The sequence below is a fragment of the Athalia rosae genome, chromosome 5 (genome assembly GCF_917208135.1).
Source record: "Athalia rosae chromosome 5, iyAthRosa1.1, whole genome shotgun sequence".
In the NCBI taxonomy this organism is placed as follows: domain Eukaryota; kingdom Metazoa; phylum Arthropoda; class Insecta; order Hymenoptera; family Athaliidae; genus Athalia; species Athalia rosae.
In genome coordinates this window covers 18050460-18067453 of record NC_064030.1, presented here as the reverse complement: position 1 = coordinate 18067453, position 16994 = coordinate 18050460, and the positions used below count along the sequence as shown (strand labels likewise).

The following is a 16994-nucleotide window of genomic DNA, read 5'->3' as shown; positions in this document are numbered from 1 at the left end:
TTTTTTTATAACTACAGGATATTCTGCAGAACAGCCTGATCGTTTGACGCATTCAAAGGAATGCTGAAGCTAGTGTGGCCAAAATTACGAACGCTACGTCCAGCAATAAATATTGCACAAAGCTTTGCTCCGTTATAGCTGCTTTGAGATGCCTCGCTCCACCACGTTTTATTATATATTCCACCCAGTGCACGGCTTGATCCAAAGGATGATCCATCTGATCCCTCCAGTACGCCGATATCTGAGAATGATGAAAAGCATGAATGGCGATCATCATTGCAAATTAGCTATTCGACTCGGTGAGTATAGAATATTATCAGAATTATGCTCTGGATTTAGTACCTTTCCTACATTATCCCTGTACTTTGTATCGGTTCAGACTTTCATTATCGCACTGTGAATCTGGTCCTCTGTCATGGTTTGCAGGACCAGAGACTCGGCGTAGCCTCTCATCTGCGCTAAGAAAATGTTGCTCGGTTACTAGCATACTAGTGGCGCCGAAGGAATGGACGAGGACGACTGGGCATTTGAATTTGTGGGCAAATACGTAGAATGCCTCGTTTAAGAACTCTTCCATGACGATAACGTCGTACTTTTCTTCGGATCTGATGAGATTCCTGGCTTCTGAAGTGTCCAAAGCTCTTTCAGTCGTCAGAGTTCCCATTTCATAAAACCGCAAGCGCCTGGTAAAATAGTTTTCGGTAATGAACTGCATGACGTCGACGTTATCTGGAAAAAGATGCATCATCAGCAAATAACATGTGCCCGAATTCCCTTACGATTTTCAACTAATAACAGACCTGCTATTGGTGTACCATTATAATTAATCTCTTTGTAGTTGGCGGCGGTGAATCCTGTGGATCGTGGAACAAATGCCGTTACGTCGTGTCCCTTTTTAACGAGGCTGTGTAGCACTGATGAAGTTATCGGCAGGTGTGATTTGCCAGGGAAACGGCAAGAGGCCAAGAATCTTTGCACCGTATCCTTGGCGCATCGTGAGACACAGAAGTATGCATATTGCGATAAAACGCGTCTGGAAAATGAAAAATCATCGAGTACATTCGAATTTCAGATCTTTATTTGTAAACTTGACGATCTCTACTCACTTGGAACTGCACGAGTCTCATTGTCAGTCCTGCCGTTCGCGGATTTTTACAAACACTGCCCGGAAAACGTGATCGACCGATTAGATCGTTTGATCGAAAAGAAGAGGAACTGCGATTGCCAGTGACCACGGAATTTCGGCGGCCAAGGATCAGCTCACCATTGATCTGACTGTCGTACGTAATTTATTTTCGACGTGATAGCGTTATTGTTACATGTCTTGGCCAAATGCTAGACAATCAGACCAAATCTTCGCGAACCAATCATGTTATACGTGGTGATTGTAATTGGATATAACCGCCCTATGATAGTGATAAAAAAACGTTTCGGCATATTCTTGAGTATTTCCAGATTTATATAATATACTTGACTGTTTCGACTCATGATGACGTACCTCATGCATTACATAATAATAAGTTATTCAATCCTACTCTGGTTTTTTCCACCTTAGAATTCGTTACACGTGTTTCAATTTTCAAGGTACGTCTTAATTATTATTGCACGCATCGTTCGGTAATAATAGACGATAGTCTTGATTACTCTAATCCTCGCTCTAATCAAGTCTTGTGACCACGCATCCCGATTAGGGTTGATCAGTCAACGCGATTCGTCCTATGCACATCGACTATTTGTAAAAATGTCCCAATTAGTGCTAGATTTTATAGATCACATCGGATCGGATTAGATAATCCTCCAATGACGTTATCTTCATTTCGAGTGTCTGTAAATGCGAAAAAATCTAATCGGTCTTTGCCTCTTTATGAGCCTTACATCACCCGTTTCACCGAATTCTGATCATTCGTAATTGAAATAGGCTTAACCTTGAGTAATTTTATGATAATTTTTAATTTGTAGTAACGAATCTCGTAGAAGTTACTCTTTCATGAGAAAAAAATATAGTTTTTCTCTAGGTATAGCAAAAGCCTCTTGTATTCACATTCACCGTGCGATTTTGGCGAAACGGGTTTCGGTACGCGCATCCCTCGAAATATTCGAATTCCTCGTTCAACGAGCGAGCCCGAGCTGTGCTGGAGTCAGGTAGCCAGCAGAGTGTAGCGCTTTGTTGTGGGACGTCACCTTCAGGGCTGAGCAGAGGTGACGCCCCACAACAAACCGCGTGCCCGTGGCTACCTGACTCCAGCTAAGCTCGGGTTTGCTGGTGAATTGAGAAATTCGAATATTTCGACCCTTGGCATGGATTGCGACGAGTCAAAGTGGGTCTACGACTAAAACCAATCGATATGTCTTGTAATTTTTCTGCTCCCAACAGCGAATAATTGATGATTACTCGATCGATTGCACGAGTAGATGATTTTGGCTTTCAGATTTGGATTCCTGAGCTGATTATACGTGAGATTACCCTTGAGAAGCTAAAAAATAATTCGATTTTTGAGCAAAAAATAAATCATTTTTTTAATTTGGTTTAATATGCTTTTTTTTACGTATTTTGACGTCAGGAATCCAAATCTGAAAGAAAAATTGATCTATCTCTAAAATTGACCGAGTTATCGCCAATTTTCAGCTTTTTGGGGTCAAAAATAAAAAATTGATTTTATAGTCTATATTAATGTAATTTGAGCTCAGGAATCCGAAAGTGGAAGTCAAATTAATCTATCTCTAAAATTGACCGAGTTATCCCTATTTTTTCGCATTTTTTTGCATAAATTTGAGGATATCTCGAAGGGAAAAAATCGTAGCTCAATTTGGACAACGGATTCGTGTTCCTGAGGTCAAAATACGTAAGAAAAGTGTCCTTTGATCAATTTTAAAAAATAAAAATTTTTGGCCAAAATTTGAGATTTTTCCAAGGGGTACCCCTTACGATTTTTTCAAATTTTGGCCAAAAATTTTTATTTTTTAAAATCGATCGTACGGCACTTTTCTTACGTATTTTGACCTCAGGAACACGAATCCGTTGTCCAAATTGAGCTACGATTTTTTCCCTTCGAGATATCCTCAAATTTATGCAAAAAAATGCGAAAAAATAGGGATAACTCGGTCAATTTTAGAGATAGATCAATTTGACTTCCACTTTCGGATTCCTGAGCTCAAATTACATTAATATAGACTATAAAATCAATTTTTTATTTTTGACCCCAAAAAGCTGAAAATTGGCGATAACTCGGTCAATTTTAGAGATAGATCAATTTTTCTTTCAGAGTTGGATTCCTGACGTCAAAATACGTAAAAAAAAACATATTAAACCCAATTAAAAAAATGATTTATTTTTCGCTCAAAAATCGAATTATTTTTTGGCTTCTCAAGGGTAATCTCACGTATAATCAGCTCAGGAATCCAAATCTGAAAGCCAAAATCATCTACTCGTGCAATCGATCGAGTAATCATCAATTATTCGCTGTTGGGAGCAGAAAAATTACAAGACATATCGATTGGTTTTAGTCGTAGACCCACTTTGACTCGTCGCAATCCATGCCAAGGGTCGCAATATTCGAATTTCTCAATTCACCAGCAAACCCGAGCTTAGCTGGAGTCAGGTAGCCACGGGCACGCGGTTTGTTGTGGGGCGTCACCTCTGCTCAGCCCTGAAGGTGACGTCCCACAACAAAGCGCTACACTCTGCTGGCTACCTGACTCCAGCACAGCTCGGGCTCGCTCGTTGAACGAGGAATTCGAATATTTCGAGGGATGCGCGTACCGAAACCCGTTTCGCCAAAATCGTACGGTAAAACGAACAAGACTGACCTGTCCTGAAGAATTTTACCTCAATTAATTTCAAAACAACTTTATTTTATGTTTACAATGAAAATTAAATAAGTAATAATATTATCTAAGAAAATAGAATCTAGTGATCATTGGTCTTGATTTGACGGTCAATCGGTTTCTTTTATCTTCCAAAGATCCAACCGACCCATGGGCGAGATATGAAACTAAATTACCTAGTCTAATTTTTTTAAGTTATCTTCAAAACTGGATATTTTGTAGATACTGATGTACGTGTGTCTCCAGAGCAGCCTGAACATTTGACGGATCGCAAAAAATGACAAAACTAGCGTTGTCAAAATCACGAACGCAACGTCCAGCAACAAATACTGCACGAAAGTTTGCTCCGTCACAGCTGCTTTGAGATGCTTCACTCCGTCGTGTTTCACGACATATTCTACCCAGTAGATGGCCCGATCTAACGGATGATTCAGGTCGTCTCTCCAGCACGCCGATACCTGAGAATCATTGACATCGACCGATAAAATTTTTTATCAGCCGTTTGACTTGGTGAGCATAAAATATTACCAGAATTTTAATTCGAATTCGGTACCTTTTTTACATTCTCCTTATACTTGGAATCGGTTGCAACCTTCATTATTGTATCATAAACCTGGTCGTCTGTCGTTGTAAAAAAGTCCAAAGACTCGGCGTAACCTTTTGAAACTGCCAATAAAATGTTACGCATTTGATCTCCGAAAAGTGGTATACCAATGATCGGAACACCGTGGTAAACAGCTTCCATCATACTGGATATGCCACCGTGGGTGATGAACATCTTCACATTCGGGTGAGCTATTGGGAATATCGACATTTTAATTACTCGGTCGTTATATCTTCGTTTTTCTATTCACGTCTGGCTGATTGTCATCACCTAGTATATCGTTTTGGGGTAGCCATTTCTCTATCCGCACATTACTGGATTTTCTAGCCATTGTGTCATTCTCCCATTTCCACAGAACGTCGAACGGCGAACGTTGGAAGGCTTTTTTCAGGGCTTCGGTGAATCTTTCTGGCATCTGTACACTCTGTATCGACGATCCGAGGCTGAAGAGAATAACGCCGTTCTGTGATGAGTCCAAATACTGCTGTAAGTCCTGTAAAAAGTTTTATTCCCTTCTTTAGCTCACGAAATAATTGCAGCTTCAATGTCTATAACTTTATTCTTATGAGCATATTACCAATGGTAATGGTTTGGCTGGTTTAAGGTGCAATCCGCCGACGTTTTTCATGTTCTCCATGTACGGTCGAGGCGTGTAAAATACGGGGTGGTTATTGATGAGAATAAATCTGGTTTGCCTTGCAGCGATTTCCTGCAGATCTGGAATCTCAACACCGGAATCTCCAAGATATTTTACCGCTAGCGCCTGCTGCCGAGGCATGTAGTACAATTCTCGAGTGACAACGCTCAACATTTCCTGTAGAGAGTTTTGGATCCGCTCGGATAACGTCATTTTGTCACCAAGGCTGAGAAGTAAATGGAAAAAAGTTATACATCGGTCAAACTCCTTGGTATCCGTAAGATTTGTTTGAAAAAAGACGTTAATTTTTTCGTCATCTGAAAACGAGTTGAGAAAAACTCGAAAGTCACTTGAGGGGCAAATTAAGACCGAACTAATGTCGGCCGACTTATCCGTGGAAACAATGAGGTATTTTTTTCCAACAGATTGACCTAACAGAATCTCGGTAATTCGCGCAACTTTTGAAATATAATTGTTTTACTTCAGATATTCCAATGGCACATAGCTGCGTGGTGCAGAGTTCCCGAATAATCCATTGATTACTGTACTGGTACCGAAGGTGTGGATGAGGATCACAGGGCATTTGAATTTGTGGGCAAATACGTAAAATGCCTCGTTTACAAATTCCTCCATGATGATAACGTCGTATTTCTCTTCGGATCTGATGAGATCTCTGGCTTCCGAAGTGTTCAAAGCTTTCTCCGTCGTCGTGATGCCGATCTCATATAACTTGAAGTGTTTCACGAAGAAGCTCGTGGAAAGGTAATCCAACATATGCGTGCTACCTTTAAAAAAAATACGCGTTATTTTTTTTTATACCCTGGATCAAATTTGATTTGTCTCACTCGCACAACTGTCTCAATACCACTAACCTGTCACCGGAACAGCTTTATAATTAATCTCCTTGTAGTTCGGTGTGCCAAGTCCAGTGGCATTCGGAACGAACGCCGTGACATTGTGACCCTTTCTAGCGAGACCGTGCATCAGGGATGAAGTTATCGAGAGATGAGATCTCCCAGGGTACGGAAATAGTCCAAGAATCTTAGCCCCGAATCCTTCATGCCCCATAAGGCAAAGAAGAACGCATATCGCGATAAAACGCATCTAGAAATCAATACAATCGATACAATTTTACTTTTTTCTGCACTTCACTTTATTCAAACTTGAAGTACAACGCGTCGCGAATAACCAGAGCCGCACTATACCCACCGAATTATTTTTTTTTTTAACGCGGTATCGTCAATAACAATTCAAAAGATCTCCGCCAAATCTGAACGGTCGCGTTGTTTGCGACCTTAAAAATCTTTTCAGTGTACCTTCGTCGATTTTCTCCCAACGCTGCTCGAAAACCGTAATAGTCGAATCAGATCGATGACAGTATGAATCAGTGGCAAGCAGACAAGTTCGTCAACTGAGAATCGGCTCACCTTTAATAGGACTGAATTACATAATTTTTTGTTTTATCCTTCTCGTACGGTGATAGCGATATTTCGGCATATTTCGGTAAAAAGCTTAACTATACGACCGTTGACAATATTCTGAACGATCGGACTAGATCTCATCTACCGATCACGTGATAATTAGCGATCGTAATTCGACATAATCTTCTCTACTGTAATGATAGAGAAACGCTCTAGCATAGCTCTAGCACGTTGACCAATCTTCAGTCCACGTCTAGCATATTCATGACCATTTCCGAATTTATATAATATACTTGACCGTTTCGACTTCTAATGACGTACCACACTCACTTCAATGAGTCATTGAATTCTGATCTGTTTTTTTCCATCTCAGAGATTCTCTATACGTTTCGATTTTCAAGATACTTGTTGATTATTATTGCGTGCATCATTTAAACCCCCTGAGAATGATTATCGTGCCATACTTAGTCTACATTATTCGAATCATCAAATCTCATGACCACGTTATGGTGCGCAAAAAAAAGATTCTCAAGTATATTTCCGGACTGCCACTGACTCGATTTTGATGACATTTGCAAACGATCTCTTCCTCACCTAGTAAATATGTCAACAAGGATTTAAACCCAATCCCATTTTCAGTTTTTTGAAGGTAAATAACGTTGTATTTTTCTTCGGATCTGATCAGATTTCTCAATCGTCCACAAACCCGTCTTTGAAAGACCATTATAATTAATCTCCTTATAATTCGGTGCGTTAAGTCCAGTCGAATCCGGAACGAACTCTGTTAGATTGTGACCCTTTTTAACGAGACCATCGAAAGGTGAGACACTCCTTTCCTTTGGAAATAGTCCAAGAATTTGAACAACCGACACTTCTCACCCCATCTGACAGGGAAGAATGGACATTGCCATAAAATGCATCTAGGAAATGAAAAATTGATAAGTCTTGTCGAATTTCAGATCGTTTGACTAGAAAAGGTGGATTGCAAATTTTTGAGAAATTTCTGCCACTAGAAATCGGGTTACCATTGGTCCAATCGATGTACATAATTTATATTCACCGTGATCCCGATATTTCGGGTTCTTTCAAGTCGTCTGACGTTAGACAATCCGAGTCCACAGTGGTAATCATAATTATATAATTCTATCAGTTGCAAGATAATTATTGGAAAACGTTCTCGACTATTTCCACTCATGAATTGCTTCATTACTGTGATGGGTTCATTATATTTTTATCAATTAAAATCTACAAGGATGGATTGAGATAGTTATCTCCATCATTGAGGGGCACTTCTGAAACATGATTTGTTTTATCGAAATGACGTATTTGTTTTACATAATGAAACTTCGAAGAAACATTACGCAATTATCAATTTGGCAGAAATTGGCTCAATATTTCAAGTTTCTAGAATTTTTGAACAATTCTCGGTAGATTAAAATTTTTTTATTTTTGAATTGCGAGTCGGACCCACGTGATTATGAAGGGCCAATTACGGTAAACCGGAAACGATATTCTTTTTTTTTTATTTTTCGCCAAAGTTCAATTTGAATAATTAAGATGGCACTATGCAGTCACAGCAAATTCAATATCAACGGCCGCGGTTTTGTGCTAATTTTTTTCCGGTTGATGATGTGCGAGGTACATTATCAGGAAAAACCAGTGGGGAAAATCATCAGAAAGATAAATCGATTGAAAAGAGTGACAAATACAGAATTATCAGCGCAAAGTGTTCACATAAAAAAGAGGCTTGCGGATACCGCGAATTTGTATAGATAATTCGCTTCCATCTTGTTGATCCTACCTGATTGGTTCATGACTTGCGGAAGTTCGGAACCTAACGAATCTTAGCTTTGAATTGGTCATGGTCGTTTTTGAGTAAGCCGAAAATTGAGAAAACTTGGATAAATACTTCGGTACAAGAATAAATCTTTTTTATTGACATCCCGAATTTGATTTCGAGATGACTATGTCAGTCAAATGGTGTATAAAGAGACTGCAGTAACGAGGAACGATTTAATCAGTTTATTTTTGATTTTTTCTTGGAACTGTAGCTTCTGTAGAGAAGCTTGAACGTTTGATGAATCACAAAGAATGTTGAAAACAGTGTTCCTACAATCACTAATGCAATGTCCAGCAAAAGATATTGCACAAAAGTTTGCTCTGTTACAGCTGCCTTGAGATGCTTTGCACCGTTGTGTTTCACGACATATTCCACCCAGTACACCGCCTCATCCAAAGGATGATTCAATTGATCTCTCCAGTACGCCGATATCTGAGAATGATGGAGATGGGATTACGGAATGAAATATTGAGAGTAGGGTCCTGCTGAAAGTTTGGTGAGTACATTTCTTGATTGGCCATTCTAATGGACAGCTTATAAATAATCATATGAGTGTTGTATAAGTTTCATCAGCTCTTATGGCTGAAAATCCTCAAATTGCTTTTCTATTTCATACCTTCTTTATATTCTCTTTGTACTCGGGTTTGGATGCAACTTTCATAACGACATTCTGAATCTGTTTTTCCGTCAAAGTTAGGAGATCCAAAGATTCACCGTAGCCTCTTTTCTGTACCAAGAGAATGTTCCGTGGTTGGTCTCCAAATAATGGTATGCCAACAATTGGAACACCATGATAAACAGTTTCCATCAAACTACAGATGCCTCCGTGAGTGATAAACAGCTTCAAATTTGGGTGAGCTAATGGAAGTTATCAACATTTTGATCACTTGATTAACATGTCTTTGTATTTTTATTTGAGTCTGGCCATCCTGTCGTTACCTAGTACGTCGTTTTGAGGCAACCATTTTTCTATTCTCACATTTATTGGTTTGTCGGTCATTGTGTCATTTTCCCATTTCCACAGTACATCAAAAGGCAAACTTTCAAAGGCTCTTTTCAGCACTTGAATAAAATGTTCTGGAATCATTGTGCTCTGCATCGCCGATCCCAAGCTGAAGAGGATAACACCGTTCTGTGATGAGTCCAAATACTGCTGTAAGTCCTGTAAAAAGTTTCATTCTTATCTTTAGCTCTCAAAGCAATGGCAGTTTTCTGTCTATATATTTATTTTTATGAGCATATTACCAATGGTAATGGTTTGGCTGGTTTCAGGTGCAATCCGCCGACGTCTTTCATGTTCGCCATGTACGGTCGAGGCGTATAAAACGCGGGGTGACTGTTTATCAGAATGAAATCAGCCTGTCTCTCGATTTTCTCCAAATCTGGTATCTCAACGCCGGAATCTCCGAGATATTTAACCGCTAACGCCTGCTGGAGAGGCATGTAATAATATTTTCGAGTGATATCAACGAAGATATTCCCCAGGGTATTTCGGAGCCGTTCAAATACCGTCATTTTATCATCGAGGCTAGAAGGTGAGTTAAAATGAAAATCACACATCGTTTAAGTAGTTTGGCATTCATAAGAGATTTTAAACTTAACTGCTCTAGCAAAAGAAAGATCAAGTTTTTCATCGTTTGAAAATGAATCGATTCAATTCAGCTTTGAGAATAATTACACTGTTCCAATGTATACATAAAGAAAAAACTCACGTAAGAAATTCTAGCGGCACATAGCTGTACGGTGCAGAATTCCCGAATATTCTATTAATGGCCGTTGTAGTGCCGAAGGTGCTGATGAGAACTACAGGGCATTTGAATTTGTGAGCAAACACAAAGAAAGCCTCGTTTACGAAATGCTCCATGACGATAACGTCGTATTTTTCATCGGATCTGATCAGATCTCTAACTTCCGTAGTATTTAAAGCCATTTCCGTTGTCATAGTTCCCATACGATGAAACCTCATTCGCCCCATAACGAAGTTCCTGTCGATCAACCTCATAACGTCGAGATTTTCTTGAAAAATATATTTTTCGTTATTGCTTAGATCTATATCCTGAACTAACTCAATTTCACAAACCTGTTAAGGGAGTAGCTTTGTAATTAATCTCCTTATAATTTGGGGCACTGAATCCAGTTGCATGAGGAACGAATGCCGTTACATCGTGTCCCTTTTTAGCGAGGCCCTGCGTCAGGGATGAAGTTATCGAGAGATGGGACCTTCCAGGAAAGGGTAATAGCACCAGAATTTTGGCACCAAACCCCTCTCGCCCTATCAGGCAGAAGAGAAATAAATTCGCGAGTAGACGCATCTGGAAAACAATAAGGAACACATCGAAGTTTACTTGAATTATTTCTACTCAGTCTTTCAAAATTTAAAGTCAACGAAACTCAACGAGTTTAGGTAATCCTGACGCTGCTTTAAAATATCGCGCACATACTTATGGCAAAAAAGAAAAACTTGAGAAAAACCGCTCTTTAATTTTTAGATGACGCTAATGACTAACAATTAATCTGAATTACGTGATTTGCTACAAAACACCAGGGGATGGAACCTATTCTTGTACAACAATACCTGCCGGAGAAGAATAGAAAAAAAACACCTAAAATGATCGAGGTAAGTACCGGATTGTTTTTATTTACGACGTAAGACTGACTGTATCACGCTGGAAAAACCTGGACCTTTTGACAGCGAGTTCAATCATCGACTGTTAATAGATTGCAATTCAGACGCGGTGAATTTTTTTTTAAATAAACAATTCGCTTATCTCTTAAGACCATTGACTTCCATACATTGATCGTGACAGTTATCAATATTTATTTAATGATAATCACATCGACGCTTGCAATAATATTCAAACATTTATTGACTGACAGATTTATTTTCCCCTCGATCATGGAATATTAAAATAAACAAATACGATCGCATGCTGATTATCTCGCAAAGGAAGCAAGCCGATAATCTGTTGAATAATTGCGAAAAAAAAAAATCGTTATGAGGGTCGCTACACTTTGACTTTGAAAATTCTACGCAAAGTCGTTCGATCCTCATCAATTCTGAGCGGCGTGAAAGAACGCTCCCTGTTTTCTTGTAAAGCTAAAAAGATAAATCATATCCATATTTATATATTTATACTGAAACTACCACAATTGAAAAAAAAAATTCTAATTATTTTAATCGCATTGAATTCTCAGAATCGCGTGCCCCTTGATCTAATTATAATGCGGAGTTATAAAATAGGTATGTTTAATAGGAGTACGGTAATTTATATTATTTTTCGGTGGAGTTAGTAGGTATTTAGTTTTTTTTTGGTCTCGGTTTTTTTTTCTTCTCTTTCGTAAAGGTACATGTTGTCTAGTTGTATATTCTCTGACAGGTAGGAATTTGATCGACTTTACCATCTAACATTGAATTCAAGCCTGAAAATTCTGGCGCAATTGGCGCACCGGTATATTTTTTAGCAAGTTGTCCCGCCTTCCCCTCAACGCTGCTACCCTTTTTTAGGGGTTAGAAGCAACCCCCGTTAGAAACACGCGACAGTTGTTCTTTAAACTTGCATCGACAAACATCGGGTAAATAACTGCTGATCAGCTGATTAAAAAAGAAGAAGCCAAGAAGTCTGGAAAAGACAGAAAAAGGTTGCAACTTCTGTCAAGTATGCTGAAAGTACAGCGCATCAATAACAATTGTTTTTGATGATATATTATTATTTTTAATTCAAACTTGCAACAAACGTCAGAGACATGACATCGTTTCACGAGACGCAGGATTTTTACAAAAAGATGCTCGAACTGCAAGAAAGATTGAGAAAAAGGTAAGTGCAGAGATGAAATTGATGTTATTGTATTTTATCGTAAAAATCGTCAATATATTCAATTAGATATTTGTGTGAAAATCGGGTCATTTGTAATTTAAAAATTTCAATTATTCTTTTTTTTTCTTCATATATTTTCAAATCATCCGTTAATGATCTACAACAGCGAAGATGAGAGAATGAAACTGGAAGAAAGATTCAACCAACTTTCACAGGAATCCAAATCCAGGTTAGTACACATTTTATGTAAAATTAAATACGCACCGCACTGTTCAATTTAAAAATAAGATTATATTATGATAATATTAGGACCTTCTTTATTTGAAATGTTGTTAAAAAGAAGACCCCGTTATATTTTTGTTCAAATTCAAATGTTCGAATTCCGAATAATTGATCTGAAAGATCCGGAGGCGAATTAAATGTTCATACGAACATTATTTTTTATTTGATATAAACATAACTCGCGTCAATATGTGTAGCGTAGGTTGAGAATTAATTTCTGATACGCAATATTCCCGTACCAGACGGTATAAGACATTTTTTTCTTTATCTTGTTGTCGTGCCTCCAGTCTTATTGTTGGCGATATGTATATCTTGTCTTCAGGACGAGTAACTATAACAAAAAGAAGATGGAATAAAAAAAAAAGACGATACGAATATTATAGATATGCGAAAGTTGGGACACAAACCCTACGGGTTTAGATGCCTCTTTGATATCGATCAGGCGGTTTAACCAGCTTTGGGAAATGTATAAAATCGATATTCTAAACATAACTCTGGTGACACGCGTACCGCAAGTTTCAAAACTAGAAAAAAAGTTGTTTGCTATTATCATAAATTGTTGTCATGACACAAATAACTGCAACTGCACCAACCAATTCTTTCAATTATTGTTATACCCTTTTTTCTTCCTCATTATGGGAATTTTAATCAAATTATGCGATGACGCAGTGAAAACATTTGCATAAAATTTTCGAAGTACGGATTTGCAATTTCCTTTACTCTTTCTCTCTGAATGAAATCCTCGAAAGAGATTTTACATTTGATCAACATTCGTTGAAGATGTCTAGAAGATTTGAAACTCGCAAGATGTCTAATTTGGGGAAATGCTTGTGAAAATTTCAAAGTTACAAACTGGCAAAGACCTTCCAGGAAAGTCGCTTAAAATCAAGGACAATAAATGCGGTACGAATAGTCAGAGGACGTTCTAATCTATCGACAAAACGTAGTTTGCCGTAACTTGGCAGGATTATTTTACAACATCACGGTAGTTTTACTACCGAACCAACGCCCGAATATTTTTTACTGCATAATTCATGTTTTCTTTAATATTTTCAGGCGAGAAGCTTGTATAAATAACTTAAGGATTCGTTACATAGAATTTCTCGAAGAACAACGAATTCGGGACGAAAGAAACCACCAGATTATCGGAGCTTTGGATAAGATTGACGGTAGTCTGGCACGCATGACGGCCAGGACCGATCGTCTTGGCATATTGCGAGTAAGTTTAATCCTGAGTTTATTCGAGATGGCAGAACGAGAATGGAATACTGAAAATTGAGATTTTCAGAAACAGTACGAGGCATACCTTCTTCGACTATATTCGAGCAGAAGATCGGCGAGGGTCGGCGGGACGGGCGACAGTGGATTGGGTAGCCACAACGAGGAGTCTCAAAAACCGAGCAATATTTTACCCCAGGCAAATGTGATTTCCGTGGGAAATTCAGAACATCGATCTCCGGTTCCCTTGCAAACGCATTATCCACAGTTGTACGTAACACCGTCGAATATATCGCAGTTTGATGTACCTCGATACAACTTGGCGCCGGGAAATTTACCGCAAATTAACGTCGTCCAACCACCTTATGGACGCCAGGATCATTTGGGTATTCAAGAATTTCATACCTCTAAAAATATTCAACATCCAAACATTTATGACGTTGGTAATCCGTCAGGTTATCTTCAAAATCAAAATCGTTCGCCACGTAAAGATCAATCGCTGATTCCTTCTCGAATAATTCCCTCGGGACATCGGGAAGTTTTACCCGAAAATTCCAATCAGTTGCGAAATTTGAGGGGAATCCATTCGGAGTTCCCCTCGTCGGATTTCAATACTGAAACTTTTGGGCCTAACGGACACAGTACGCCACTTCCGGGGTACTTGGATTATTCGAGTAGATACGGCAGACAGGCAACTTCTGCTAATGAATCGGAATTTTTGAAAAATTCGCCAGGATTTACTACGAATGATTTGGACAATGTTATAATTAGAAACGAGCAGATTTTGCCGAGAGATTATCTTCATAATTCTGAAAGTGTTGGACGCGCTTTGAAAACGCCCAACGCTAGTCGGATGAAAGATGACGAGCTTGAAGATTACATAAAAAGAATCCGAAGTCTTCACAAGGAAAATGATCAGAGTTGCGCACTTGATATCGAAGAAAACACCAGCGGTGACCTTCTAAACGCCACTTTGTCCGAAGATGGACCCGAAGAATTACCTGCCCTCAATTTTGACACTAAAATGACATTGAAACCACCGAAAAAAACATTGACCGATGATATTAGGGCGGTGCTTGCGTTGGCTGATAATTTTGTCGCAGAGACTGCGATACTGGAAGACGAATATCTGCGGAATGAGGAGTATTTGAACGATGGCAAATTGCCCGACAATAATAACGACGGTGACAGATATGAGAATTCAACCGGTATGGTAAACCAGTGTTCGAATTCCGATGCTAAGATACCAGAAAATTCATCTATTTCCGCCACACAAAATGACATGCTTTCGGGCGCAGCTAATTCATCCTATTTGAATAACATTCGAGATCATCAATCTGCTGTAAGTGAAGGCGAAAATAGGCCAGAAATTAACAAACAAGAAATTACGAATCCAGATACGCCGCCGTTTAATATCGAAGACGTTACGAAAGATGCGAAAAATAGCCGTCCCGCTTCGCATTCTACCGGCGATGAGTATCGGAATATTCAAAGCAAGAATTTTGGAGGCCTTGAACGAAACGCTGCAGATGTTGGAGGCACGGATAAAATCATCGCAACACCGGAAGTCCACGAGGACATCGAAGGAGACAAAGTGACCTTGGTAGAAGGAGAACAAGTAATCGGTGTCGTGAGGGAACTGCAACCGCAAGGTTTAAAACATTATGAGAAAAATTATGTTGAAATTTGCGAACAAGAACCTGATGGAGCGGGTGATAAAAAACGCATCGACAACGGCGTGTCGGAATCGCGAATAAATGATGATGAGAGAATCGAAAAAAAGATCATGTCGCAAGAATCTGCGATTGACCAGGCTCCAAAAAGTGGAGAGGTTCGTAACGTGGACGGGCAAAAAGGTTCAGGCACTCTGGACGGTACAGAAGATGAGCGGCAGATTCGAGATGAGTCGAAAAGTAATTACAAAGATCAGTCGAACGACGAAGCTGAACCTCCAAGAACCGTGGGAGATATCCACGATGCAAATTCTTACAGTGAAACTTTGGACCGAGATACTAGACGAAATGATGAATTTAATCGCGTACAGCAGCAACTTGAAGATTATCAGAGCTCGGGATTGGAGCAAACGCATGAAACTAATGATCAGGATTATCACGATGGACAACAATATCAGACGTTGGACACGAATCAGTTACATTATTCGCAGGATTCTGATCACCAGTTTTTAGGAGAACAGTCAGAAGTGAAGGATGATAATGGAGGATATACGGATTATCGGAATGCAGAATATACAACTGATCCAAATGTGGATTATTCAGCTGATCCCAATGAACAATATTCAACTGATCCCAACGAACAATATTCAGCTGATGCGAATGCGGATTACGAAACTAATCCGAACGCACAATATCCAATTGATCCAAATGGGGAATATGCAACTGATCCAAATGGGGAATATGCGACCGATCCAAGTGGGGAATATGCAACTGATCCAAATGGAGAATATGCACCCGATCCAAGTGGGGAATATGCAACTGATGCGAGGGCGCAATATCCAGTTGATCCGAATGGCGATTACCCGCCAGATCCAAACGCACAATATGCAAATTATCCAGTGGATCCAAACGATCAATATGGTTATTATCAGGATCAGCAGTACGAGGGGGATCCCAATGCGGGGGATTATGATCAAGACGTGAGTGGTCAGCAGTACGATTATGGAGGCGGTGATGGTCAAGGTTTCCCACAGGATCCAAACCAAGAATCATACGGCCACGATGATCCGAATCTCCAGGGATATAACAACGAACAGCAGCAACAGGAATACGAAGGAAATGAGATTTATGACGATAATCAGCCTGGTGCTGTTGTTGCATCAGGAGAAACGATGGATGCTGATGCGGACCAACAGTTTCAAAGTGAATTATACCAAAACGACAAGCCAACAGAGTTGTCAAGTGCAGCTGTAATATCTGAAGAACGAATAAACCAAATAAACCCAGAAGTAATTCCTAGTGAAAATGAAACTGACGATGAGGCGAAGGGAAAAAATTCTTGCGACGGAACAAAGAAGAATAAAGACGTGATAAGGGCTTTATTAGAATCAGATACCGACAGCACGATAGAAAGAAATCCATCGAACAATACGGAAAGCGATTTCGATTTCAATTAAAATGATAGTATCATAATAATAACCATGTGTTTTATTGAGCTGCATACATGAAAAAAAAATTCATAGGATGTACAAATATACTACAATATATCGTTATAAATTGCGTGTACATATATTTTAAGAAATATTTATCTGTAAGATGTAATTATAGGTATATTTATATGTAAGTAATAAAACTATGTTATTTTATTCGTTAGAGCGACTCCAAGGATGGTGGAGGAA

The 16994-nt window shown here is 39.1% G+C and overlaps 3 protein-coding genes across 6 annotated transcripts; 1 reads left to right on the top strand and 2 right to left on the bottom strand.

Annotated features, from left to right (window-relative positions):
- Positions 1 to 106: 106 nt before the first annotated feature.
- On the bottom strand, positions 107 to 1503 carry LOC105687228 (UDP-glycosyltransferase UGT5-like). The gene is made up of 4 exons (XM_048656002.1): positions 1499 to 1503; positions 801 to 1033; positions 343 to 729; positions 107 to 241 (listed from the first exon to the last, which is right to left on the bottom strand). Exons 1-3 carry the CDS (start codon positions 1501 to 1503, stop codon positions 353 to 355), a joined length of 615 nt encoding a protein of 204 aa, XP_048511959.1. The 3' UTR covers positions 107 to 241; positions 343 to 352.
- A 2498-nt stretch (positions 1504 to 4001) lies between these two features.
- Positions 4002 to 10700, bottom strand: LOC105687230. The gene is made up of 12 exons (XM_012402694.3): positions 10408 to 10700; positions 10040 to 10343; positions 9573 to 9855; positions 9267 to 9489; positions 8944 to 9185; positions 8520 to 8759; positions 5939 to 6170; positions 5615 to 5851; positions 5007 to 5383; positions 4700 to 4922; positions 4379 to 4620; positions 4002 to 4283 (listed from the first exon to the last, which is right to left on the bottom strand). Exons 1-12 carry the CDS (start codon positions 10637 to 10639, stop codon positions 4002 to 4004), a joined length of 3117 nt encoding a protein of 1038 aa, XP_012258117.3. The 5' UTR covers positions 10640 to 10700.
- Positions 9724 to 16968, top strand: LOC105687280. 4 transcript variants are annotated; one of them, XM_048655426.1, is made up of 8 exons: positions 9724 to 9862; positions 10507 to 10731; positions 10817 to 10944; positions 11205 to 12142; positions 12309 to 12371; positions 13481 to 13643; positions 13713 to 14028; positions 14098 to 16968. In XM_048655426.1, the coding sequence occupies exons 4-8, from the start codon at positions 12072 to 12074 to the stop codon at positions 16770 to 16772; spliced, it is 3288 nt and encodes a 1095-aa protein (XP_048511383.1). In that variant the 5' UTR covers positions 9724 to 9862; positions 10507 to 10731; positions 10817 to 10944; positions 11205 to 12071; the 3' UTR covers positions 16773 to 16968. The 4 variants fall into 4 exon arrangements, with proteins under 4 accessions (XP_048511383.1, XP_048511382.1, XP_048511380.1 ...); XM_048655425.1 differs by having other exon boundaries at positions 12068 to 12142; positions 13713 to 16968; XM_048655423.1 differs by having other exon boundaries at positions 13713 to 16968.
- The last annotated feature ends 26 nt before the right edge of the window (positions 16969 to 16994 follow it).

Excerpts from the sequence above, each read along its gene's own strand:
- LOC105687228 (XM_048656002.1), bottom strand. Across the intron at positions 730-800 it reads TAATGGTACACCAATAGCAG|ATAACGTCGACGTCATGCAG; the intron begins GTCTGTTATTAG and ends ATCTTTTTCCAG.
- LOC105687230 (XM_012402694.3), bottom strand. The coding sequence starts at position 10,639 with ATGCGTCTACTCGCGAATTTATTTCTCTTCTGCCTGATAGGGCGAGAG. Across the intron at positions 10,344-10,407 it reads CAAAGCTACTCCCTTAACAG|AAAATCTCGACGTTATGAGG; the intron begins GTTTGTGAAATT and ends ATATTTTTCAAG. Across the intron at positions 6,171-8,519 it reads GCTACAGTTCCAAGAAAAAA|ATGCGTTTTATCGCGATATG; the intron begins TCAAAAATAAAC and ends ATTGATTTCTAG.
- LOC105687280 (XM_048655425.1), top strand. The coding sequence starts at position 12,072 with ATGACATCGTTTCACGAGACGCAGGATTTTTACAAAAAGATGCTCGAA. Across the intron at positions 12,143-12,308 it reads CAAGAAAGATTGAGAAAAAG|CGAAGATGAGAGAATGAAAC; the intron begins GTAAGTGCAGAG and ends GATCTACAACAG. Across the intron at positions 12,372-13,480 it reads TCACAGGAATCCAAATCCAG|GCGAGAAGCTTGTATAAATA; the intron begins GTTAGTACACAT and ends TAATATTTTCAG.